This window comes from Myripristis murdjan, chromosome 22, assembly GCF_902150065.1.
Source record: "Myripristis murdjan chromosome 22, fMyrMur1.1, whole genome shotgun sequence".
Classification (NCBI taxonomy): Eukaryota; Metazoa; Chordata; class Actinopteri; order Holocentriformes; family Holocentridae; genus Myripristis; species Myripristis murdjan.
Window position 1 is genome coordinate 16,686,028 of NC_044001.1, and position 25,273 is coordinate 16,711,300.

At 41.5% G+C, this 25,273-nt stretch overlaps 2 protein-coding genes across 2 annotated transcripts; one reads left to right on the forward strand and one right to left on the reverse strand.

Moving 5' to 3' along the window:
• Window positions 1-121: 121 nt before the first annotated feature.
• Window positions 122-13,558, reverse strand: itpka (inositol-trisphosphate 3-kinase A). Its single transcript, XM_030044285.1, has 7 exons — window positions 12,176-13,558; window positions 6,664-6,760; window positions 5,394-5,607; window positions 2,930-3,134; window positions 2,343-2,444; window positions 1,792-1,863; window positions 122-1,680 (listed from the first exon to the last, which is right to left on the reverse strand). Exons 1-7 carry the CDS (start codon window positions 12,593-12,595, stop codon window positions 1,408-1,410), a joined length of 1,383 nt encoding a protein of 460 aa, XP_029900145.1. The 5' UTR covers window positions 12,596-13,558; the 3' UTR covers window positions 122-1,407.
• Window positions 13,559-14,044: 486 nt separating this feature from the next.
• On the forward strand, window positions 14,045-24,748 carry ivd (isovaleryl-CoA dehydrogenase). Its single transcript, XM_030044286.1, has 12 exons — window positions 14,045-14,176; window positions 15,174-15,263; window positions 15,537-15,588; window positions 16,124-16,293; window positions 17,073-17,166; window positions 19,469-19,599; window positions 20,009-20,105; window positions 20,236-20,329; window positions 21,212-21,293; window positions 21,448-21,552; window positions 22,398-22,470; window positions 23,463-24,748. The coding sequence occupies exons 1-12, from the start codon at window positions 14,045-14,047 to the stop codon at window positions 23,594-23,596; spliced, it is 1,254 nt and encodes a 417-aa protein (XP_029900146.1). The 3' UTR covers window positions 23,597-24,748.
• The last annotated feature ends 525 nt before the right edge of the window (window positions 24,749-25,273 follow it).

The following is a 25,273-nucleotide window of genomic DNA, read 5'->3' on the forward strand; positions in this document are numbered from 1 at the left end:
TCCATTTATCACGAACAATCCAAATCACATCACCATCTGCCATGAATACACACGTCATCCCAGCAACAGGAAATTAACATGAAGGAATCACAGTTGTATAAATGTTTTTATTGTTTAATATCCCAGTGAACACCCCAGCCCTTGGTAATACAGTATAGTAAGATAGTGCAATAGTGTTTTGCTAAAAAAAAAAAAAAAAAATTCCCTGTAATTCCAAATGCCTTCCATCCATTTCACATACATGGCACTTTTGGAATGTCGTATCTGAAGGAATGACGCCCAGAAAAAAGTATGATACAGCATATAGTGCAGCATCTGATGCTCATCCAAAACACCTCGATACATGTTTATATAACTTTATTATTTGATGCTATCTTTGACATTAATACTTTTCTATTATCTATGAATAAATGATCCATTTTTCATGCTCTGCTTGGAGTACGATCTCACTCTGTACGTGTCTTATTTGATATTTGTTGTTTTATATTTCCTTTTGTAATTGTTTTTTGATAGTTTTTGTTTTCTTTTCCTTTTTTGTCCCATGGTGTTGTTTAATTATATTGTTATTTTTGTTGTTTGTTAAATGTTTTGTCTAATTATGCATATACTGTTATTGTCATTGAGGAACCCCTTGAAAATGAGATTGTACATCTCAAGGGATTATTTCTAATAAAAAATGTCCATCTATGACCAACCAAGCTTGAAACAGAGAACAAAAAATAAGTATAATTAGAAGTTTGATTAAAGGACTAAAATGTCAATCAGCGATTAAAATACACATTGATATACAATGAAATACAATGAGTGTTGCACTCTTGAACAGTGACAACGACAATGCAATCTGATCACTGCATTCAGGGTTGTATTGATATTGTACTGGAGTCCAATATTTTCCACAGGATTGTGACAGTCAAAATTGTCACACTGAACAGATTTTCTTCTCTGATGTTAAAAAAAAGGCGTGACATTCAACTGTGCAAGGGTGACAACAAATCAAGAAAAATGAACTGAGATTGTAACCCTGATTGCTCACTTCTGCTCTTTTATCACTGATTTATGAGCATTTCCTTCCCATATACCATCACTTTCCTCTTCATTTCATTTAAGATGGAATTAGTGTCAGTTCGTTTTGCTCGTTTATTCAATGACAAATTCATTGGCTCCCTCTATTCAGTGTCCGTCACTGATTTCTGTCAGTGTCATAAGAAGAAAACGTTTTCTCTGAGGTTTTTCAATTTTTTTCAGTTTTGAATGATCATTGCTTCCTTCTTCCTGCATTGTTTCACTTGTTTTATCACTGCTCACCAAGCTCATAAAACACCTCAACCTTAACTAGATCTTGTTTAGGGTCTTTCTCGTGTCCTTCAAAATAGTTTGAGTTCCTTTAACACGTCTACGAGTCAACAGTCATTGACCATCAGTCTCTGTAGTTATGCAATTCTCTGTGGTCACTGGGACACAGGTTGCTTCCTCCGCTCCTCCACAGCTCACACACTCCAGTGTGTGGATGAGGTTGTCCAGCCCCCACAGGTAGCCGTCCTCCCGGTTGCCCTCCTGCCAGGGAATGCTATGGTCCAACGTCTGGCCCTCTGGTAACGCTGTGGTCTTGCCAAAGTCAATGAGCCAGACCTGAGCCTGCCCTGTGTGGTCATGGATAAAGAGGAGAGAGCTGCCAATGACCTAGAGGAGAGAGAAAAATATATATTATTAACTTTTGTCCTACTTTCTTTTGCTCCTGCTGTCTATCTTTTCATTTATCCATCCATCCATATATGAGTCATGCAGTATCACCTCGTGTCTCTTGAAAAACTCGGACACCTTCAGCGCATGTTTGATCTCTGTCAATCTGCTCAAGTAGGCCGTCTGTGTGACGAGGAAAACAAAATGTTAAAATATGTTAAAATATCGATTTTGCCAGGATGAAAGTCTAAAGGATGAACTATGTAATCACCAATAGTTTTTACTCTGAATCCCAAAATCCTACTTACTAAATACACATACCTAATGCCTATCACTACCATACCTCCCACCATAATCAAAAACTCAAACAGTATCTAGCATTTGCTTTGCACCATGTGGTAGGGATTACTCTTTTTGTAGTTTGCTCATGCAGTTCAAACATCTCAGGTGTGTGTTTCACAGATCATGAGACGGGCTCGGACCGTTTCACAACGTAGTGAGGACTGAGTATACAACATTAGCATTGTGTAATCATTTGTGCAAGAGCTGTGAGAGCTGATTGGAACAAGCGTGTTTGTAGTTGGTGTAGTCTTCGCGTGTGCTTTGTGTGTTGTGTGTTTACAGTACATAATGTGTACAGTAGCTTGCAGGCTGCCACATACTATGATGTTGACATTCCCTCCGACGAAATCCTTGAACACCTGGATGACATCCTCCTTCGACCGGGTTTTCTTGAAGTCCGTGCGACAGGTGCCATCAGATTTCTAGAGAGAAGAGAGAGGCTTAATCCCTATGTCAGAGAATATTAGACAAAATGACTCCTGACATCCACCTTCTTTAGGTGTTGGGATATATTTCCTATTTTATTATGTATTTCATGTGTGTGGGTGTGTGCGTGCAACCTTGAGGTCAGGATACTGGTAGACCAGAGTCAAGTGACTGTAATTATGTGCATATTTAACCATTATTAACATTGGCAGTGTTTTGCTGAACATGCATGCTCTTTCTCAGCACTGTGGTTCTTCACATTCACACAGTTACACACTTTCACACCTGGATGCTGCCCACTAAAACTGCAGTCTTCCACTCTCAGCCACCAAATGGCGCCACAAGGGAGGACAGAATGATTATCAAGAGCTTCACTTCTCAGTCACAAGCCAGCTTGCAGGCTACCATCACCCCTTGCATATGGTTTGTAGTGTGTGCTTGTCCAGTGTATGTGTCATCTTCATTTTCTGTCTCCCTCTACCTTGATTCCCTCTATCCTGAATCCCAGAGTGTGGGTGGAGCTCATGGTCTCCCTCCACTGCATGTAGCGGGGCTTGGTGACGGCCCTCTGCACATGTTCCTGCGAAGTCGGCCCGTTGCCGTCCACCTCCACCATCTTCTCGTACAGGTCCTTCCTCAGCTTGGGACGTTCCCGTGCACGGACCAGCTCCTCCTCTAAGTACGTCCTGCAACAGCGAGAGAAACAGCCCTTCAGATGGAGAACTTGTGCAGTTTTAGATGAAGTCAGAGCATTTCAAACACCATTATATAACCCTCCAAATTTGACATTTATTCATAGTTAAAATGGTAGAGTTGTGTACTTTCAGGTGATATCTATTTTGTTATTATTATTATTATTAGTAGCAGTAGTAGTAGTAGTAGTAGTATCATCATTATTTTCAAAGAAGGAAAATACATCTTAGTGATATAAAACATAAATGGGGGTACCACATAAAAGCATATATAACACCTTTTTTTCTCCTTTATTCTCAATCACAAGACTCACTAAATATTGTAGTGCTTTCGTTATATGTAACATACAATAAAATTCACATATTTACTTTTCATACCTTATGGCCAAGGTCAACAGCGTCTATTTAACATACAGTATTTCATCTCTGAAGCCCAAATCACTTGTGCATATTTTTTATTATATTAAAGTTTGAAAAAGCTCTCTCCTCTACAAACAACTCTCCTCGTGAACTGCATATCCATTTGTTATGCAGTGGTGCGCTATGATGCACAGGATATGATCGTGCATACGGTGTATTAAACACAAATGTTTAACAGTAACATTAATGCATGGTTCCACTTGGCTTATTCAGAGCGAGCAGTGATGGGCAAACAGATGTGAATTTCAGTTTCACTTTATGAGTTTAACTTCCTCTGTGCTGAAGAGGGAAGAAGAGCGGAGACTCCAGTGCACAAAGCGACTGTTCGCTTGGCTGTGTGGGAGCTTGAGCGTGCAAGCTAGTGGCTGTGCAACTTTGTGGCTGTAAGTGTTTTTGACAAAGGGGAGTCTCCAGGGACACCCTGAGTCAAAGCCTGCTTCTGTGTGCAGGTCTACGTGTGTGTGTGTGTGTGTGTGTGTGTGTGTGTGTGGTAAACAGGAAAGAAGGCTCTCAAAATGGTGATATCCTATGTTGTGTGCATGTGTGAGCATGCACATACCTGCATATGTTTGCATGCATGCATGCACATGTGTGCTTGTGTGTGTTTGTGTATGTGTGTATGTGTGTGTGTGTGTGCTTGTATTTGTGCATGTGTGTTTATTTGAGCGCGCGCGCGCGCGTGTGTGTGTGTGTGTGTGTGTGTATTTGTGCATGTGAGTAACAGACAGTGAGGCACCCCGCCCGTTGTGGCAGGAAGCCAACACTGTAGCCTGCAGTTACAACAGGTGTTCCCTTATAGAGCGAAGCAGCACACACACTGTAGTCTGCACGTCTCCCTGCCTTCTAATCCACTTCAGCAGAATATTAGCATACGCATGTTTCATGTGCAGGCAACCAAAGAAAATAACAACGCACAACACACAAGGAACAGGTCTGATTTCTGTACATTGTCTGTTAAGGTCTGCATTTAAGAGAATTGTCTAAAATTAAGAATATTATTGTTAATTGAGGGGACAATCTTTATATTATCACTGCAACATTCTCCTCCATTATATTGTATTGATACACTGACATGGAGTCCCTTATTGGTGAAACTCAGCAATCAGCAATCAGCAAATCAGAGTCAACTCTGGAAACTGTGAGTCAGGTACAACCCTGATGAAACTGTGCACGTATGTTTAAAAAAAAAAAAAAAGGAAGAGAGAATCTCAGGAACTAGAGGGAGAGCCTGAAAGACACTGAATGTGATCCAATAAAAGATAACTGGCTTTTCATTCATCAGTATGTACAGTATGTATACAGTATATGCAGTATACATTATTTTGATAGCTCTTTTAACACGGACTCTTTGGACTTCTACTCCACCCAGATGAAGAAAAATGGAATGGCTTAGTGTAAACACAGCACTGTGAAAATGGAGAAAAAAAAGAAAAAAATTGAGTATTACTGTGATAATATGATAGCAGGTGTTCTTGTAATTCGTTCTGCACTCGATATGCTGGCAAACGTCTGACGATGACTAACGCTTTTACTTTTCATAAGGAAAAGTGTCCAAACTACATTGACTCCAAAATATTATCTAGTGATAAAATAGTGCTGGTTAAGCCACTTGGAATAATACATTCCTGTGGGTAAGTATTGACAGGGTCATTTATTATCACAGTGCTTCAGCTCTTGCTTGGCGTTGTTTTCTTAAAAAATAAAATAAAAATTACTGCCAAGAGCAAAGAGATGAATACTACACAAAATATATTAAATATGGAATGTTTTTCTCGGGTGTGGGTGTTTCTGACACTGCATCTGACACTTCACTAACAGCGCCCTCTGCTTTACCTCACTCCCATCTTGCAGTCCATGACATTGGGAAGGTCAAAGGTCGCCAGCAGGTCAGTCATATGAAGGAAAGACTCTCCGTCTGTTTCCACGACGCCATGGTAACCTGGCACATACGGCAGCAGCGAGTCTCCTCTCAGCCTCTCGAAACACTGCCTCTCGTTTTCTGAGAACTTCTTCAAAATGTTGCCCTCATCTGCCGCTTTGAAGTTCCCTGGAGGGAAGATGAGGACCGGAGAGTTAGAGCTCAAGCATTCAAGAACCCGGGGGGACAATAAAAAGTTAGATTCTGGATTCTAAAAAAAAATTCATTTCTGGTTCCCAGTGAATGTGTAACTAGGTCACGACAGAATCTAATTTTAACATTATGTGTCATATGGAGGGCAGCAGGGTGAGAGAGCGATAAGACAACAGGCAGGAGCAGCTTGGAGCCTCTGTGACAGCAGCACTGGAGAGAGCACGACAAAGTGCTACTCAGGTAGAACTTACCTGAGTACTGCTGTAAAAACCTACTGAAGTAAAAGTACCTCATTTAAAATGTAAAAGTTACTGAGTTACTTTTTCAGAACAGTGACTGGGTTTAGGTCTGATCTTTTCCATGAAGTTATAAAAGGATGAGAGAACACGCTTCGGTCTAGTTTCTTTTAAAGGTGCATTGTGCAAAATTGCCAAAGTGAGGACCCTGTAGACTCAACTGACAAATGAGGAATAAGGATATAGTATGATGGCTGAGTCTACTTCTCATCATAAAGTCAACTTGCTGATATTGTGCCTCTTTTTTTCCACGCTGTCTAGACATTTTTGGCCAGTTAAGTCTAAACTGTCCTCGTTTCCATTGACCATCTGCAATCCTCCATCATGCAGCTTTTAAATTTGGAAATGACACAAAGTAGAACCAACAAAGCAGAACCAGGTTCCTCTTCTTATCTTTGCTGACTGAGATTTTATTGTGCAAGGTCTGTCACTGATCATTTGTTCTCTGTAATGGATCTGATTTAAAATGTAGTGAAGCACAATACTCTGAAGTAAAAGTAGAATTACTGACTTTAAAAATAGTCAAACACAAGTATACAAAAAACTACTCAATAACAGTAATCTGAATAAATGTAATTAGTTTCTTCCACTACGGTGTGACAGCAATCATCTGCGCTCTAGCTGACCCTGATTTCTCTAAGGAGGAATGGACGGGTCAGGCAAAACAGTGTGTCAAATTTCCCTTAGAAATAAAATTAAAGCTTAATTGTGATGGGACATATTAAACAAACCAAACCTTTATGTCCGGCGAGTTGGACCCAGTTCAGTCTTCTCCTCTGGGAGGCAGCGAAGGGCCAGTGGACGATGGTCTTCAACTTCCACCAGGGCTTGCTCTGCTCAGAAAAATGCAGAATAGAATTGAATAATAATAAAAAAAAAAAAAAAAAGGTCAGAGAATAAGTTCATAGTAAATGAAATCATGCCAGTCTACTGAAATGTAGTTTACTTCAGTTGATGAATGAATGATGCCAGTTAAGTTTAAAATGAGGAACTGGAAACACACCCTCCTCCACCTCTGGCTCTGGTTTTAGGGTTTCGCTGTGTGCCCTCATTCACAGAAAAGGTCTCTGACTAGAGGAGGTGCTGCAGGCTCACTGACTTGGCCCGTCTCACTCTGAACTCAAAGGAAAATCTGTCAGCTTCAGCATTCCTGCCGTGTGTCTCAATCTGATGACATGTCTTGATTCGCTATTGCATGAAACCCACAATCTAGGTCAGGTAAAAGTCATTTCTGTGGAAGCTCGTATCTGAATGGAGCATCAGCGCGTCGGTTCGGTGTAGCAGCGGGGTCACAGCACTGACTCGCCTGGGGCGGCCAGTCTTTTGAAACGAGCACTGATCAGCGTCATGGGTGCGAAGTGAGAGCGACAGACCTAATTCACGCCAAACAAGGAAACTATTAGATTCCAATGTTATGAGAATGGGAGTCATAGGTGTGACTGTGCATGATTTATAATTCTCAGTCAAGTCACCTCAAGTTACCTTAACCCTCCTATTATGTTTGGGGCCAATTTGACCCCAGCCAATGTTTACCGTCTCTAAATAAATGATTAACATCATTTTTTTTGCTTCATATTTAATGAGTGTTCCTAATGTAATGGGCACTACCGGGTAAAGATGAAATTCACATGATGATATGTTTTCAATGTCCTGTGCACACTTTGTAACGCATTGGTTATAAATAACAAAAATCTGTACTTAGAAATAATATAAAGCCATTAAAACACCAAAAATTAATATTTCTTTCCAATTTTAGATCAATCAGTGAAATTTTATGGTGATTTGCATATTTTTCCATTGTCGCGTAACACGAATACTGGAAGTATAAGTGGGGGTGGTGGGGAGTTATGTTTTATTTAAAGGGCTATTTAGGTAATCAACAAAGAAACATAAAGTACTTGACACATAAACTTTGATAACAATTTTAGTTGTAATAATTTTGTGGAAGTTTAAACTGCAGGGGTCAAATTGACCCCAAACATAAAAGATATTAAAAAATGTGAACATAACAGGAGGGTTAAGTCAAGGTTTACATCAAACATTGCCCACATTTTGACACTTGTTGTGGTTGATCCTGCGACTCCCGCTCAATCTCCATCAGCCAAGTCTAAACTCTGCTCTGACTATTTGCAGTAAATCAAGCAACCAAGTCTGAATAAAGGAAACAGTGCACTTGAGGAATGAGTTATCTCCTCTTGGCAGAAACTGTTATTGTTCATGGCTGTTTGTCTAAGATCTCTCACTCTCTCCATCCTTCTCTCTCTCTCTCACACACACACAGATGCACACACACTTACGCACACTCAACAGACACAGTGACAGCTTGCGTGCTTCGCGGAGACACAGTAGTGCTTCACACTTGTTGGGAGATGACACAGATCTGCCTGCCTTATTCCATGCCAGAAACCTGAACACATCTCCAGCACTGCTTACTTTACCTTTGAGACGTCTCTGTTTCTCGAAAGGAAATTTTTGTCCCTTTGTTAAATGAATTCCCCGTCACTGGAGAGGAAAAGCAGTGAGTGTTCTCGCTGTATCAGTATTTGGAGGCCTTGGAGAGGGCATGCCTGACACTGAGTGAGAAGTCACTTTATTCTGCACACTCTGATTGAAACAGGAAGTGAAACACGGACTCTGGTCTTATTGCAAGAACTCTCAGCTCAAGCTTGATGTTTTACTGTTCGCCATCAGTGGAAATAACTCAACTCTGCCAGCCAAGCCGCTCTGAAAATGTCAGGCGATACGCTTCGCTTGCTGCTACTGTTGCGTATCTGGCCAACAATATTTACCCATAATATCTAGCTGTGTCGATGTTAGACCTCCACATGGACCAAAACAACATTTGCTTTATTAAATCATTAACTTACAGGTAGATACTACGTTGCTGACTCATCGCTATTGTCACTGTTATCGACATACTTATCACCTGTCATTTGAATGCAATTTGAGTGAATTAGGACATGACTAGTTTGGGCTATCATGCGGTTGTGTTGACTGACTTCAGGTGTTGTGCATATCTCCACTGTTTACTCTGTTACAGGTGTGGTGTCTTATCTGCACAATGGGCGTGAGAGAATGGAAACTAATACCTGGCGACTGAGTTTTGATGTAAACGTGGCATGCACTATAAATTCGCCAGTATTTACATTCCACACATAATCTGACTTTGAAACTGCACCTGTTTGTTCTTCACACCCCCGATGTCACGACCAGCCTTGATGGCAGAAACCACAACAAGCTGAGAGTTTAGCTTGAAAACACAAACACTGTGCTCATCCTGTATGGCTAAAACACCAACTAATGTCCTTTCTAAATAAAACCTGACAGCATGTTGGATCAAAAAGGGCTACTGCAAATAATATGCAAATCCACCTTATAAGTGCATAACGACCATTGTATGACTGTCACATTTATGTAAAAATGATGCTTGTTGTCTTTTTGTTTATTTAAATTGTGCACTTGGAGCATACAACTCGTCACGTCACTTGTTTATTGTGTGTCGGGTCAGACTGGCAGGAAGAAAACCATGCAGGTTTGAACAGTCGACAGAAAGCATCAGAAAGCAAACTTCACCAGGTTCCAGCAACACAACGTTTCCGGTTGAACAAGAGCATGATGGTCGGCGTGACTCAGCCAAGTTTTGTTGGACAGCCATTATATCTAATGTATTCCTCACAAGAATGACCAGCACCAGCTTGAAGTCCTAATAGGATGCAAACCACTGCAGCATTAGCAAACTCACCCCACTGCAGGGATGAGCCTCAGTCTCGACAGATTACCCACTCAGTCAGTCCGTCTTTCCGCTCTGAATCTATTCTCTGCTCTGTGAAACATCTATCAAAGAACTTTACTGTGAATCGGCTTCTTATTTGTTCAGCTAAATACAACGCATGCAGTGAATTAACAGTGAATTATCACCCGCTGAGTATCACTGGTGCACAAGCGCTCTTGACTTCCTGAGGTGGTTGTTTGTTAAATGTCAGAGGCCAAAAGCTCAAATTGGCAATTGACCACAATAACATTATTACACAATGACATGCGGTCCTGTGATGTGAGCATGTTTGTGTGTGGGCTGCAGAGGGTGGAAAAGCTTCATAAAAGTGGCTATTTTCAGAGTTCATACATCCACTTATGTTTTCATAAATGTCTAAAAGACCCAAACAGCTGGTGAAGGACTGGGACTGGAGGACTTTTTGTTTGGAAGAGCCTTCATTTGACCCTCTATTCACTGGACTCACAATGGTGTCATCAGTTACCACAGCACGGCACTCTACAATGTCTCTCTCTCGCTCTCGCTCTCTCTCTCTTTCTCTCCCTCACACACACACACACACACACACACACACACACACACACACACACACACACGCACACACTTCACAAGCAATGTGTATTAAGTCTGTTTAAAAGAAGGTGACAGCTACAGACCTTGTATGGAGAAGGAAAAGAGAAGCAGCATGCCCATAAAGTCTCACACACACGCACACACACACACACACACACACACACGCACTCACACACACGCACTCACACACCAACGTAAGTCCGAAACTAAGTCAGATTCACAGAAAGGACAAAAAGCAGATTATGTTGGTAACCAGAGGACACAATCACCAAGGTGAGTCACGATGAGCAGTCCCCACTTCCCTAAAATGCAGATGGAAAAACAGCATGAAAACCCGGAGACCGCAGTTCTACTCTTTTCTAATCTATACATTTATTTATCCATGGTCGTCCAAAGTTAAGAAAGACATGGCCGAGGCAGCGGCAGCACAATTAGAGACAGAACCACAATAAAGTCACATTATGAATAAAATGAGACAAAGATGCTATGAGAGAGAAGATAAGGAGAAGAGAAAAACAGCAGAGGCAAAACGCTGCAGCACAAAAACCTTCATCTATTCTAGTCTACTCTACTCTTCAATACCTCAAATAAAGACATTGCTCCAAATAACATGTCAATACAAATATGAGCAGTAAGACTGAGACTTGTGTGTCACCAGGAGAGCTTTATCAGGCAAGAATGTTGAAAGCAAACAAATTTCCACCCTCAGCGTCTATTGAATCAAAGGCAAAGCCTTCAACACAGCGGCCTGTGTGCTGAGGGAGGGCCGTGCCGTGTTAAAGGTCAGGTTTTACATTTCCAAACTGGAAAACTCAAAATTCTGTCAGATTCCACTCACTAACCTAACCCTGCAACTGCATATGCTGGGCTACAGGTGTCACAGCATTAAAGTTACATCCCTAAACATTTTATACCACGTTTTATGAAATAATTGTTGATATAAAAATCTTAATGGATACAGAGATAAGGAGATAACCTTGGAGATAAATTGGAGATAATCTAGAAAACCTCTTTATCTGTCACAGTTCATCACTCCCAGTGTAACATTAGGGAGACGTTAAAGGTTTGGTTCATTCATCAAACATGAGGAAAGTTAATGCGATTTCAAAGGGGGAAATGAAATTTCCTGCTGATTAGTCTGTGCTCTCTCCAATCTTGTCAGATCATCTGTTCCACACGATCACAAACCATGGATCACATACCATCATAAGTTTAGAAATACAGAAGGAACTGTTTTCTCTCAGTAGAAGTGTTCAGCAGAGAGCGTTCACTCTTATCTGTGGCATGATGCAGGATTTCTACAACATGTCGTGCAGGGTGCCATGCTCGGCGAAATGAATAATTCTACAGCCATGACGAGCTCAAAGTGTTGAGTGTTTCTGCTGGTGTTTTGTGGCTGTCTCATGCAGCGAAAAGGTTCCTAAAGGTCTTGTGGTCTGTGAGGAAGTTGTGTGATGAGTGGAGAGACACTGATGTGCCTGTGTGCTGCTGTGCTTGTTTTCACAACAGTAGCCTCTGCGCCTTACAAGAGGGGAGTGAAAACCACTGTGTATTACATGTGTAGCACTTCAAGGTGGTTTTCATTTCCAAGAGAGGTCAAGGATACCCCTTTTTAATATGATTTTCTCCCAGACACCCCCCTACAAGAAAATTGTCAGTGCTGTTGCATTAGAAGTGAATTACATAACTGCCTGTAATTTATGCGGGAGATAAAAGGTGAGAGTAAATCCTCATCTGAACACATTTTTACACATTGTGCAAATGAGAAAATTCCAGTGCAGTTGAATTAGATTGTGATTCTGTTGTTTGGAGACCCCTGAGGACTCCACTAAGGTCTATCATGTATTCATTAGTATGAAAAACTTAGCAGCTGTCGAACCTCTTTGTGGCTCAGTTTACTCACTTCCCCGGCGTCCACCAGGTGCTCTAACGTGATAATGCCTTTGCTCTTGCTCTCGTTGTCGCTGAGCAGTATGTCATCCTCGGACTCCACCAAGGAGGACCCCGTTGAGGAGATGGAGGAGTTGGACAGTTTCCTTCGCAGGCCAACGTCAACCACATCATCCCAGTCCTCCTGCTGCACCTCCCGGGAGCAGCCGCCTCCCTCCGGGGTGATGGTGACCTGCGGTACCCGGCGCGCCTCCATCACAGTCGGCGCCCCGTTTGCGGACGTAGGGGCGACTTGAGCTGCTTTCTGCAGGAGTTCATCGCAGATCTGGGAGGACTTCGCGACTGCTTTGCGCTCTGAACGACACCCCTCGTTTATCCCAGTCCCAGAAAGCCCGGCCTCCTTGGAGGTCTTTCTCCTGCTCTCTTTGGGCATCGGGTTTAGGCGAGAGCGCACAACGAGAAGCGCAAATCTTAACTCACTTGATCCTCGCTCTGTCCAATCTGATCATCTCGTTTTCAAAAGTTCAAGCGCAGTCCGTCTACAAATCTGCGGTTCAGTCCAGTCAGGGTGCCGCAGCTCGCCCTGGCCGTGCGCAGTCCGAGGTTTTCTCAGCCAGAAAGCCTCAGACGGTCTTTGCGCTTCGTGCGCTGTTGATATGGGGAACCCCTCTGGCGGCGGCGTGGCTCGCGATTCTACGCGGTTCACCATAGGCTGCATGTACACATGCACACACGCACACACTGACACACACGCGCGCGCGTACAAACGTATGTACTATCACGCGCGCCTGAGCAAGTTTAAACATCTTCCGCATTGCCTTTTCTCGCTTCCTGACTAAATGACATGAACTGGTAGGTTCTTTTTTTTTTTTTTTTTTTTTTTTTTGCTTTACGCACGCAACTTCCTCATGGTGGCGCGCACCCTTCTCTCTTACTCACACACCTGACAGGAATGTAAGACACCCACTTTGTAACTAAATAAAGCATGAATCATGACAAGAGTTTAAATGCTTTAGTCCACACCACGTCAAAATATCTCTGCTGGAAGACACTCACATTAAGCCTGTCTGAGTGAGGAGAGCATCTTGTTTAAGGGGCGATGCAGGATGTTGCACTAACACAGGCCAATGCAGGAACACCCTCAAACAGTGATTGAGTGAGCCCGTGATTACAGAAAAATGATGACACCTCTTTACACCTCACCTCATTAAAACATTAAATGGCCTGGGAGCTTAATGCGTCGTATTTTACATAAAACGTATCTTAAATCTAATTTCAACACTTCTTCACAAGATTATTATTTATTTATTTATTTATTTTGGAAATGTGGCCTGAATTCAGATTCAGATTCAGAAAACCATACACCATAATTCTAAATCTATTTATGAATGTTTTGGGGTTTGTTTGGGTATTTATTGAAAATTATGAATGCAAGAAAAAAACGGTATTTAGTTATTGACTCCCGTCGGCAGGTGGCGCTCATGTGCGGGTTTTCCTTCTCATAGCTATTTTACTACCGCGAAGAAGAAATAAGATCGTGAGCTTTTGAGAAGATGACTCACTCCGTCGTTTATACGTCGGTCTTCAGTCTCAGTCAGTGGTAAATGGTTTAACCGCATGTGTCATTTGGCACAAACAAAAAAACATAATTCCAAAAGTCGGCCACAGTATCCGGCAACGTTTCTCTTAATTTCAATAAGATGATTCTGAGATACGATTAAGGTGACCGGAGAAACACGAAGAGTGATAGGTCTCGCTGTTTCTTCCTCTCAGCTCAGCTAGAGGGCAGACTGATCTGTGTACTAACAACTACGTAATTATATTCTCCTCTTTACATCTGTGAGTTTCGGAGACCCAGCGCATAAACACATAACCTGAGGACATGTTTGCCGTCAGAAACGCTCTCCGTGTCGGCTCCAGGGTCTCCGTACCGGCGCTGGCGAGGAGAGGATGCGCCGGGGCTGCCATCCCTGTGGACGACGTGGTGAACGGGCTCACCGAGGAGCAGATACAGGTTAGCCGAGCAAGCCCCCCGCCGCCGGAGAGAGAAGCTTCCCTCTCGGGGTTGTCTTAGCTTCTTGGTTTGGGCTTGAGTTTGGGTTTTCATTATAAGTTGAAATAAACAAAAGGTTGTCAAAGGACGCGTTGGGGCGCGCATGACAGAGCTGACACAACGTTAGGTAACAGAGTTGTTAGCCCATGTAGCTAGGGTTAGGTAAACATCCAGCTGCTCTCATCTGGATATTAACCAAAGTTTGCTTGTAAACTGCGTCTCACTCGACATCTAGACGACACTGCCTTTAGTTTTGTAATGAAACCAGTTGCATAAGTTGTGCTGCTGGACGTTAAGCTGGCCATAAGTTAGCTAAACCAGCTAACGTTAGCTTCTTGAATCACTAGCCGTGGCTAAACACGCCATTCTCTGTCTACTGTTTTATCGTATGGCCAAGAGAGCAATTTAGTAAGTTATGAGGAGTGTGAAACAAGGTTCAATCAAAGCAAGGTGACGGGAGGTCAGTGTATTTATGGCTGCAGCTCCACACAGAGGCAGGGCTGGAGGAGGTGGGGTTCCTCTGAATGATCTGATTGGGTGAAAGTTACTGACCTTGGTTTTATCCACTCCTGAAAAACTGAAGTGGTATCATCTGTCAGACAAAACACTGGTTGTGTTTATTTACATATTTTGGTAGTGATTTACGATGTGAACTTGTTACTCATGAACCTCTTGTCTTCACTTGAGCATGGAAATAAATGTAAACTCAATTGCAGTTGTTGATTTATTTTACACTGCACTGAAGTCTGAGTGTCAAATGGTGCAGTGGTTTGGAGGTTTGTATCTAGATATTAAGTGCCTGAGTTAGGCTTAAGGTTAGGCTAAGATCAGGGTTAGGGTTACTCTTCTTTGAAGATCTTTTGTCATGTGATAGCTACACGGGTATCAGCATTGGATCATCCACATAAACTGTTATTGCTATTCACTGAATACAGTTTGTCTTCTTTTTTTTGCACAGCTTAGGCAAACAGTTCGCAAGTTCTGTGCAGAAAAACTTGCTCCTTATGCCGATGACATCGACAAAAACAATGATTTTCCAGGAATGCGTGTGAGTTTAACCACTTCTCTAAAACACAGTTGGCTGACAGTTTCATATTTCATCAGATGTAGCATCACAATGAACATGGGACATAATGCCTTGTCTCATATGGGACTAAATTTACCTTAAAAGTAAGAGGAACAACCCTCCAACACCTACACATATCTGATCTTTTTCATATCTGTTTTTCTATCCCACTATACACATAACATGAGACAACTATCAGTTTTTTTGGTTTTTTTTTAATTTTGCTCTTAATTGGTTGGTTGGTCTCTCCACCAGGATTACTGGAAGGCAATGGGGGAGATGGGACTCCTTGGGATCACTGCTCCAGGTGAGACAGTTACAGCATAAAATAATCTGCTACTATATATGTAAGAGAACTTGTATAACAGTATATTATTGCATAATGAGAGGTGCAGATCAAATAGACATTTCATGTTTTTTTCTCCTGTTCATATTTCATCTAGAATTTATCAAGAGCATTGTAAAATGACAAAGTGCAGAAATTTTGCATTGCATCTACTATATCTATATTCAGTTTGGATAAGCCTGTTTAAAATCTAACACAGGTTTGTTCAAATTTAAAGTCCACCTACTGACGCCACAGCCTGACACAGTTTTACATAAACATGCACTAGGGGATGGCCTAAGGATGATTAGGCTATCAAGATAACATTGACATTATTTTGTTTGGTTGGTTGGTTTTTTGGTTTGCATTTTCAGCAACTTTAACACACGTTGCTGTCCTTGAAGCCCAAATCTTTCACCCATATATGTTTTTAATTAAAGCCACGTGTCTTGAACTGAATGCTGCTTTCTCTTTTGTGAGCATTTAAATGCATTTACTCTTTCTGTACCTCTTTCAGTGGAACACGGGGGCACAGGATTGGGCTACCTAGATCATGTCATTGTGATGGAGGAAATGTCGCGGGTGTCAGCAGCCATCGCCCTTAGTTACGGGGCCCACTCCAACCTCTGTGTCAATCAGATGGTGCGTCATGCCACTGAAGAACAGAAGGAGAAGTACATGCCTAAGGTTAGTGCCAAGCATCTATTGTTAAAGGACCATGCCAGTGATTTTGCATGTTTAGCATAATATCTACTATATCTACTGTGCAATATGGATAGAGGGAGCCATTGGAATCCATTCATTCCACTATGATATGAAAATCAACTATCAGAGTCTTCAAACTTTCTTCACAACAGTATTCCATCACCACATGAAGATATTGTTGTTAGTTTTCTTAAAAGCAGTAGCACTCTTGTGTTCTGATGACTTGAATTTATGTGGAGTGAAACAGTCTCTCCACAGAAAAAAAAGTCCCAAGGAAACGCTTGCTTTACACTGCCATCTCTCAGCTCTGTGGTTTATGAATGGTGGTGATATTGTCAGCCACAGAAGCAGAACATTATAAGATGGCTGTCTCAGCCAAAAATTGTAATTTGAAAATCAATGGAGTATGAGCATTTTGATGATTGCAAAATGCTTTGTTGCAAGTAAAATGTGGGTATATTGTAGTAAACAGGCCAACCATTCACGTTTACTGGCCAAACTTTGAGCATTACTCTCTACAACTCTCAAACCCAAATCCTTAAATAACTGGAATCAAGTATTTTTGCCCTGCTGTTTGAGCACACTTTCTGTAGGAGTACCATATAACAAAATCTGATTGGCCTCAAATTCTGGCTCATACAAATCTGCCAAAACCTCCCCCCATAGTGTCTGTGTCTCTGTTACAAACTATTGGAAAAATGAATAAAATACAGAAGGAAGGTGTATTTCACACTCCTGACTATCGTTTTTCCTGTTGCCAGCTGATGACAGGAGAACACGTGGGAGCGCTGGCCATGAGCGAACCCAACGCCGGCTCAGATGTCGTCTCCATGAAACTCAGAGCCGTGAAGAAAGGTGAGACCCCAGAGAATATGATTCATTCATCTGCATTCGCACTACAAATTAAAATCATCACATATTGTGCTAATCAGCTCTGCATGCACATATAGATTGCATATTCACTCATATATACAGACGCCTATCATTGGTTCACAGTATTTTACCCGCCATTGAAATCTGCTGAAGATGTCGTCTGTTCAGCTGCTGTTCTGATTAATCATTTTCTGTTAAATTTCACATGAGGACTCAACCTACGTGTTATGGTTTGTTATTTATTTTTTGGCGAACAAACATTGCTGGCGCTTGGCCCTTTTTCATAATGAATATTTTATTGGCCAGTGCAGCTCCACTCCAAGAACCATATGTATCCTGCATGGGCATAATTTCAGTATCAGCAGTGATGTGTATATGCAGAGACTTGAGATTGGGCTCAGTGTTTTCTGTTAGCAGTTTTATCACAGACCTGAATAGTCAGCAAGGCACAGCAAAGTGTCATGAGCTGACAGCTGCTTAATGACAGGGTTTAGCACTACAAGCAGTTCTTGATTCATTGGAGACAGCTGGCAAGTGAAATGTTAAAACCAGTTTTATGGTTTAGTCTTGTTAGGTGATGTAAATGTCTGATAGTAGCCAAAGCAAAAGCAAGGCATTAGGAGGGACTGCAGCATTTTGTCTCTTGGTGCGGGCTAAAGACTGGTAGTTCATTCATTCATTCATTCATCTTCTAAACCGCTTATCCTAACTAGGGTCGCGGGGGGTTGCTGGAGCCAATCCCAGCGCTCATAGGGCGAAGGCAGTGAAACACCCTGGACAGGTCGCCAGTCCATCGCAGGGCAGACAGACAAACACTGACATTCACACACACACTCACACCTAGGGGCAATTTAGCTTCTCCAATTCACCTAACCTGCATGTCTTTGGGTGGTGGGAGGAAACCGGAGTGCCCAGAGGAAACCCACGCAGACACGGGGAGAACATGCAAACTCCGGTGGTAGTTCAGCTTAAGGAAAAATCATTTAAATGTCCATAGTTTGGCATAGGATATTCTAACAGTTTTTTTTGTTGTTTTTACCTGCTGAAGAACATGTATTTTGATATAGCATAACTGTAAATAAGGTTCTTGCCTACGCTTATATAAAGAAAATCTGTTTCTGGTTGGGGTTTTCTTTGGATTGATTTAAAAAATCTGCTGAAATGCGTGTAGACCTGGCTCAGTACATCTCAGAATTTTATTGCTTGTTGTAACTGTAAAAATTTAATTTAATAAACCTGCTGGTAGTCATCTTTTTATAGCCTCATTCCCTCACCCCATAAACTTGCGGTGCCTGTGCACAGTTAAAGTTTCCCGTATCCACATGGTTGGATTGATCGGTACACGTTTTGGCTGATTTTGCTGAGGTGAGATCAGGAATGTGCAACATTTAGATTCAAGACAGCAGGCTGAGCATGTGGGTTGTGATGCCAGCCAACCAAGGTAACAAACAAAATAAAAAAAAAGGCATAGCTACTAAATGGCCTAGAGCAACTGAGAATAATGAAGGAAAATAAACAAGCATGAATTTTAAATCACCACTGAGCAGGAGAAGCAAGAGCAGCTCCTTGGAGGCAGAGAAAAGGAGAGAGAGCGGGCAAGTAACAGTGGGCTTCAGAAAGTGGAAAAAGAAGATATCAGTGTTGTAGAGCTACATTTGAAGAATCATCTGACTATTGTGAAAGAAAAATCAAGAGCAAATAAAAACAAGCATTACGCATCAAAGCAGAAACTTGACAGCCATCTAACTGAGGTTTACACAGTTACAGAAACACAGAAACCTGCCACCAACTGGTGAACGTGCGTATCAGTTCTCTGTCAGCCTGCTGAAGCTGAGGGAAGAGAAAACAGGGTGAGTCATGAAAGAGTAGCATCAGGTCGAGGGTGTGATCCCTCACCAGCTGTTCAAAAGTGCACCTGATGCCCTGCCATGTAAATATTGATGTAGAAGCTTTTGTTGATCATAAGGCTGACGACAGTGTAGAGGCCGGAGATCGATCTGTGCCGGGTTATCAGCTGGCTTAGGCCGAGACACAGAGGTGGTTCCAGGATGACAGGATTTGTTGTTTAGCCCTCTGCAGATATCATGGGACAAAACATTGGTGCCCGTTAAATAACTTCAGTCACATGCCTGCACTTCTTTTAGCCTATGAATGCCATCTAAGTGCTTATCTAAGGTTATGGTGTAAGCAAATTTGCCTTCTATCCGTCTTGTTTGAAGTCACAAGTTTAAATCAGTTTTTGTCCTGGCATTCCTGGTAATTTCCACTCGGTGTGTTTCTATAGGCGACTACTATGTCCTGAACGGCAACAAGTTCTGGATCACTAATGGGCCAGATGCCGACGTCCTGATCGTTTACGCCAAGACAGATCCCGAGGCCTATCAGAGAGGCATCACAGCTTTCATTGTGGAAAAGGTGAGTTCTGACTAGTGTGGATGTATCCTGGGGACACTGCAGCCTCAGAACAGAAAAATAAACTTTGTTGGTCCCTGAGAAGGAAACTCAGTGAGCCGTCACACATCCAACAACACAGAGAATCCTAATAACGACATGTACGGTAAAGACAAACATTACATTCATCCAAGACACAAACAAACAGACACACACACACACGGGGCTGTGTCGCCAACAGGCCTGGTGCCAAATAATGACTCACATGGTGTGTATAATTTCTGCGTTGGTCTGCTTCTGGGTTGAGACTCCCTTGTGCTGCTGTATATAACAGTGTCGTGTGTGTGTGTGTGTGTGTGTGTGTGTGTGTGTGTGTGTGTGTGTGTGTGTGTGTGTGTGTGTGTGTGTGTGTGTGTGTGTGTCTGCCCTGTAGGGAATGCCAGGGTTCTCTACAGCACAGAAGCTGGACAAACTCGGCATGAGGGGATCCAACACCTGCGAACTGATCTTTGAAGACTGCAAAATCCCAGGTGTGTGTGTGTGTGTGTGTGCATTTGTGTGAAGCTGAGGAATCATGGACTAGTAATTTTTTTTCCTATTTGTGGTTGTGGCTCATTTCGTGATGAATGACCCATGTGTAAACTTTGCTGTTTGTTTCAGAGAAGAACATCCTCGGTCCTCTGAACAAAGGTGTGTATGTGATGATGAGCGGCCTTGACCTGGAGAGGCTGGTGCTTGCATCAGGACCTATCGGGTAAGTCCACACCAGGACTGAGAGAGGTTGGCTTTGGATGACCTGAAGTGATTTTGAATTATCAGTCACGTTTTGAAAAGATTTCATAATGATGTATTGCTTAAAAATTGTGTTCAACTTCTGATTCTTTTTGTCCTCTAAATATTTGTAACATTTGTATCATTTTTGACAACTGTTTTTTTTTGTCTGCTTAAAGCGCTGATTGCTTGGATCCAGTCCCCCGCCCGCTCCCCAACCACTCATATTAAATTGAAATTCTGTTCCTATTTGCTCATTAACCTCCTATGGTTTTGAATTTTGCGCCTCATGAGTCTGGCTTGGGTTTTCTCCACGGAGGCAGTTTGACTCACAAGAGGCGATTTGACTTTCTAGCTTGCTTTGCTTTTATACCATTTATAAATACTATTTTGGGAACTGTAAATAGTGTTATAGTGTTTTAAAATAGTTTTTCAAAACTTACAATTTTAATACCTCTAAAACTGTATTTAAGACCCCGGCTTTATTAGTAACCCTAGTATTGTATAATACCATGAACCTAAATGACACGCTAAACCCTCTACAGTATGTGGTAAGAGACGGTTTAGAGGGACAGTTGGTTTTAGGAGTGATTTAATTGCTGATGATGCATCAAAGATGAGTAGATTCATGAATCGCAAAATCCATGACATTTGAATTATTGGAAAGAACGAGGTTCAGAGGACTGAATCCAGGCAAAAAGCAAAGATGTTGTTTCAGAACAGAGATGTGTGACCAATACCAGACAGTGTCTTTCTTTCCCAAATTATTTTGCATTCTGCCACTCAGAAGTCTGTGAGCTATCATTACATTGCCTGTTATGTGAGATTTTAATTGCTTAGTGCTCTTTAATATAATTATTTTCAGAATCATGCAGTCAGTTTTGGACTATGCTGTTCCATACCTGCACGTCCGAGAAGCTTTTGGACAAAAGATTGGACACTTTCAGGTTCGAACTTACTCACTCTATACAATCAAATAACATATTTAACAGGTAATGCCTCAGGTATGAAGATGAGAGTTAAATCACTGAAAACCTAAATGTGAATTTGAGTGAAGTTTCCCTTTTCCTAATGTCTTGTGTGTGTTCTTGTCTCGGACAGTTGATGCAAGGCAAGATGGCTGACATGTACACCAGGCTCAGCTCCTGTCGGCAGTATGTGTACAACGTGGCCCGGGCCTGTGACAGAGGACACTTCAGTGCCATGGTGAGACAATCTGTCAACCTCTCACCTCCTCACTACTCTGTTGTCAAAAATATAATATTTGGACTTCATTAATTAGTCCTCACAATGCACTATACAGGCAGTCCACATGTTTTAAATACAAGTGACGCTACTGTGAAGTGTTTTGTAATTAAGAGAATTGTTGAACAGCATATCGCCATACTTACATCTGTACTAAAAGCAGCTTCCTTGTATGTGCTTGTTACGCTGTGTTTCCTTTATGCAGGTCAGGTTTGTGCACGACACACATACTGTAATTCCCCTAAGCGCTGCACATTGCAGAAAGTGTTACACAAAGAAACAAAGGAAGCCTGGCTCTTACTGAAGCGATCCTCCTGAGCACCTAATAAAGCCTAGTTCTTAAGTGCAGTTTTAGAGGGATTAAAATATATGTTTTTAAAATGCTGTAATACAGTTTAAAAGTGTTCATAAATAATGTTTATCAAAAGCTCTTTGTTCTCAAAAAATAATTTTGTCAAACTACATTTTGTCTAGTAAAAGTAGTGCAGATGGTTGATAAAGCAATTTTCACTTTTCATATAAAATTTTGCATAATTTTTTTTATTCTAAATGTATTATAACTTGCATTGCAAGTGTTTTTAAATGCCTTAACTTAATCTGATGAACCTGCAGGCCATGTTTTAAATTAACTTGGCTATTCTTTAACCTAGCTGTTCTTCCCACAAGAAATTGATGCTCCTTTTGTCCTGTTTTACTTTCTGCTAACTTGTACTGAATAAATTGAATGCTTGAGGGTAAAAAAAAAAAAAAAAAAAAAAAATCGCCATTCCATACAGTAAGTGTGCTGATTTGTGTTGTCACTGCAGGATTGTGCTGGAGTGATCCTGTATTGTGCTGAGAACGCCACTCAGGTTGCTTTGGATGGCATTCAGTGTTTGGGTAAGTGCCAGGGAACTTAGTTCAGATGAAAATGCATCAGGGATGGCTTAAACGGAAGGCAGCCGTCACCATTTTGTCAATACAGGAGAGGCATGTTCCTCCTCTTCTCACCAAATCACAAACATGTTTCAAGTTGTAATTAATTTGTTTTGGCTAATTTGTAAGGTTGTTATGTTGTTTTCACATGGGTTATACATTTTTCTCTCATTTCTGTTCATGTTAAATTGCACACAGAGCCCAAGAGTGGCTGCAAGAGGGAGAAACATATTTTGAGGCCAAGTTTTATGAAGAAAGAGATTATGTTGTGTGCATGTGTTTAAACAAGATAAATCTCACGTCTTGTTTTGATTAAAATGAATGCACAAGGGGCATATCATTCCCTGAAAAAACAAATCAGTATGCCCTTGCAATAGTAAAGTGAGCAAATGTTTTGTGGCTGTTTTTACTTTTTTTGTTGTTGTTTTGTTTTGTTTAAATACTACACACTCCTTCAGCAGGGCTCAGACTCACTGAATGTTTGGAATAGTTGATTTTTTTTACCTGATTACTTAATTACTCAGTGGTCTCGTTTAATCAACCTGTTCTGTAAAACAGAGATATTCACTTATTAAATGAGGTGTAAGTGTAATGTAATGGTTAAATTTAACTTGATATTTAAAAACAAAAACAGCTCAGGGAATGAGTTATCAAGGAATTTTGTGCTGTCAGCACTTTCCATGCAAGTTGTTAGCATGAAACAGAGCATCAGGCACTCTCACAGCACCATGAAGGGGTTTAATGCAGCTGCACCATCTGCACACTTTAAAGCAACCTGTGCACACCTTCCACACAGTGTGTGCACAAGTGTGTGCACGGCCATGTGATTAAACAATAGCTCGTTGGTGCTGCTGTAAACACACTCCGCTGTGTGGCTCAGCATCGTGTGCTAGATTTAAGTCCAGATCTGTGTTTGGCAGCACGTTTTTAATCACGACGCCTCATCTTGTCAACAGGTGGGAACGGCTACATCAACGACTACCCCATGGGCCGATTCCTTCGGGACGCCAAGCTGTATGAAATTGGTGCTGGCACAAGTGAGGTGCGCAGGCTCATCATTGGCCGAGCCTTCAACTCGATGTACAAGTAGGCGGAGCCGGGAACCAGAAAACACTACAAACTGATGGACTGATGGATTGCTATGGAGAAACACACTCATACTCACACCAAGGGCCTTACATGAGTTGTTGTTGCTGTTGTCATGATGTTACTGAGCTCTCACACGTTGTAGCAATACTACCACCTGGGATTAAATTATGGCAGTACTGTATCGATGTATATCTTCATTCTGTGTATAATATATGATCAATAATCTGTAGCATCAACACAGATGTTATCCAAGGCCCTGCCCACTGAGAACAGAAAGGAAGGAGCAATCAGGGAAGTGTTGTTCAGTCTGGTGTTTAACAACCTGCTTTTGATCACCATCCTACTGATTGCATCGTCTTTACTTTGATCTTAGATTTACAATATTGTTAAGTGTCCTTGGTGACAAAATATGCTGTCACTTTTTCAAATGAACTGCAGTCTCAGTAAAAGTCACTTGATAAACAGTGAAATGCCAGCTGCTTTCTGAGCAGTAAAACAGCTGTTGAACCGTCACAGCATCACCGATTTTCCTCCTGTGTGATGAAATAAACTTGCTGTTTTGTACTGGATGGTACATTTTTCGCAGACCTTTGCTCTTTGCTGTAGAGGTTATTTAGACTGTCTTGAACACTCCCACAGGAGCACCAAAACTGCTGCCAAAACAGTTTTGGCATCATAACCACAATGGCAACCGCTCACTTTCACACTCAACCTGCCAGCTGGCGTTTCAAAGGTTGAGAAACAAGTGAATTTTGATTACGTTGGTTTTGTTTTATAACAAAAAGGCAAATGGTGCGATGGAGACCAGAGCAGCTTTCACTGAGTTGAGTGAGTTGGGGTTCAGTGTTGTTCAAGGACACTTTGGCAGGACGCATGGCTGTTGGGATTGAATCTGAGAACTTCCATTAATGGGTCTGTCTAACGGACCTTCAACTGTACACTAACCTGTCCTCAGTGTCCTCAGTGGTCTCGACAATCCCTAAATGGAAAATTGGAATTTTTTTCTCTCCTCCTTTGTGCTGCCCTTTGAAACATTACCTGATCCTGTCTATGTTGGAATCACATTTTCATCAAAAGTCTGCCGGTGATCATTTTATTTTTTGTGATAACGTCAGAAAAGTGAATGACTGAAAAAAAAAAAAAAAGGCTCGTAGTTACATTACTGTCCAATTAAGACAAACAACCTTGAGATCAGTATACCTGCCTCCTGTCACTAAGCCTTAGCTTAGAACGTGTATCCACGTCTTTTGATTTCGTCTCCACTCACTGTAAGTGTGTTTTTGTATATAACCTGGACAGATGAATTAGCCTCGGTGTCATTCTGTAGAGAAACTCCCTTTCATGTCTGAATGTGAAGTGAAAGGTTTTTGATCAACAAGGCAACAACTTATCTCCTGAGTGTTTGTACTAGAAACTTGTTAGCTCGATTTGAGAGTGAATATATTCAGCTGACAAATCTGGGTTTGAGTAGAGGAAATGCCTCTAAAGATTAGTATGTTTTCTCAAAAGAACACAGATTTTTAGCTGTATGTAGATATCTATCTATAAACCATGATTGTTTAATTTGCAATGAATTAAAAAAAACTCTACAATTTTGCATTTCTGGACTGGAATATGTTTTATGTCCTTTTATGAGCAGCATCATTTCACGCTACTTTCAGTGTGCATAATTAATTGA

Coding starts and splice junctions, on each gene's coding strand:
- itpka (XM_030044285.1), bottom strand. CDS start 12,595: ATGCCCAAAGAGAGCAGGAGAAAGACCTCCAAGGAGGCCGGGCTTTCT. Junction 6,761..12,175: donor ACCTGGTGGACGCCGGGGAA/GTGAGTAAACTG, acceptor TTTTCTGAGCAG/AGCAAGCCCTGGTGGAAGTT. Junction 3,135..5,393: donor GACTGCAAGATGGGAGTGAG/GTAAAGCAGAGG, acceptor TCGCTGTTGCAG/GACGTACTTAGAGGAGGAGC.
- ivd (XM_030044286.1), top strand. CDS start 14,045: ATGTTTGCCGTCAGAAACGCTCTCCGTGTCGGCTCCAGGGTCTCCGTA. Junction 15,264..15,536: donor ATGATTTTCCAGGAATGCGT/GTGAGTTTAACC, acceptor TCTCTCCACCAG/GATTACTGGAAGGCAATGGG. Junction 15,589..16,123: donor CCTTGGGATCACTGCTCCAG/GTGAGACAGTTA, acceptor TACCTCTTTCAG/TGGAACACGGGGGCACAGGA.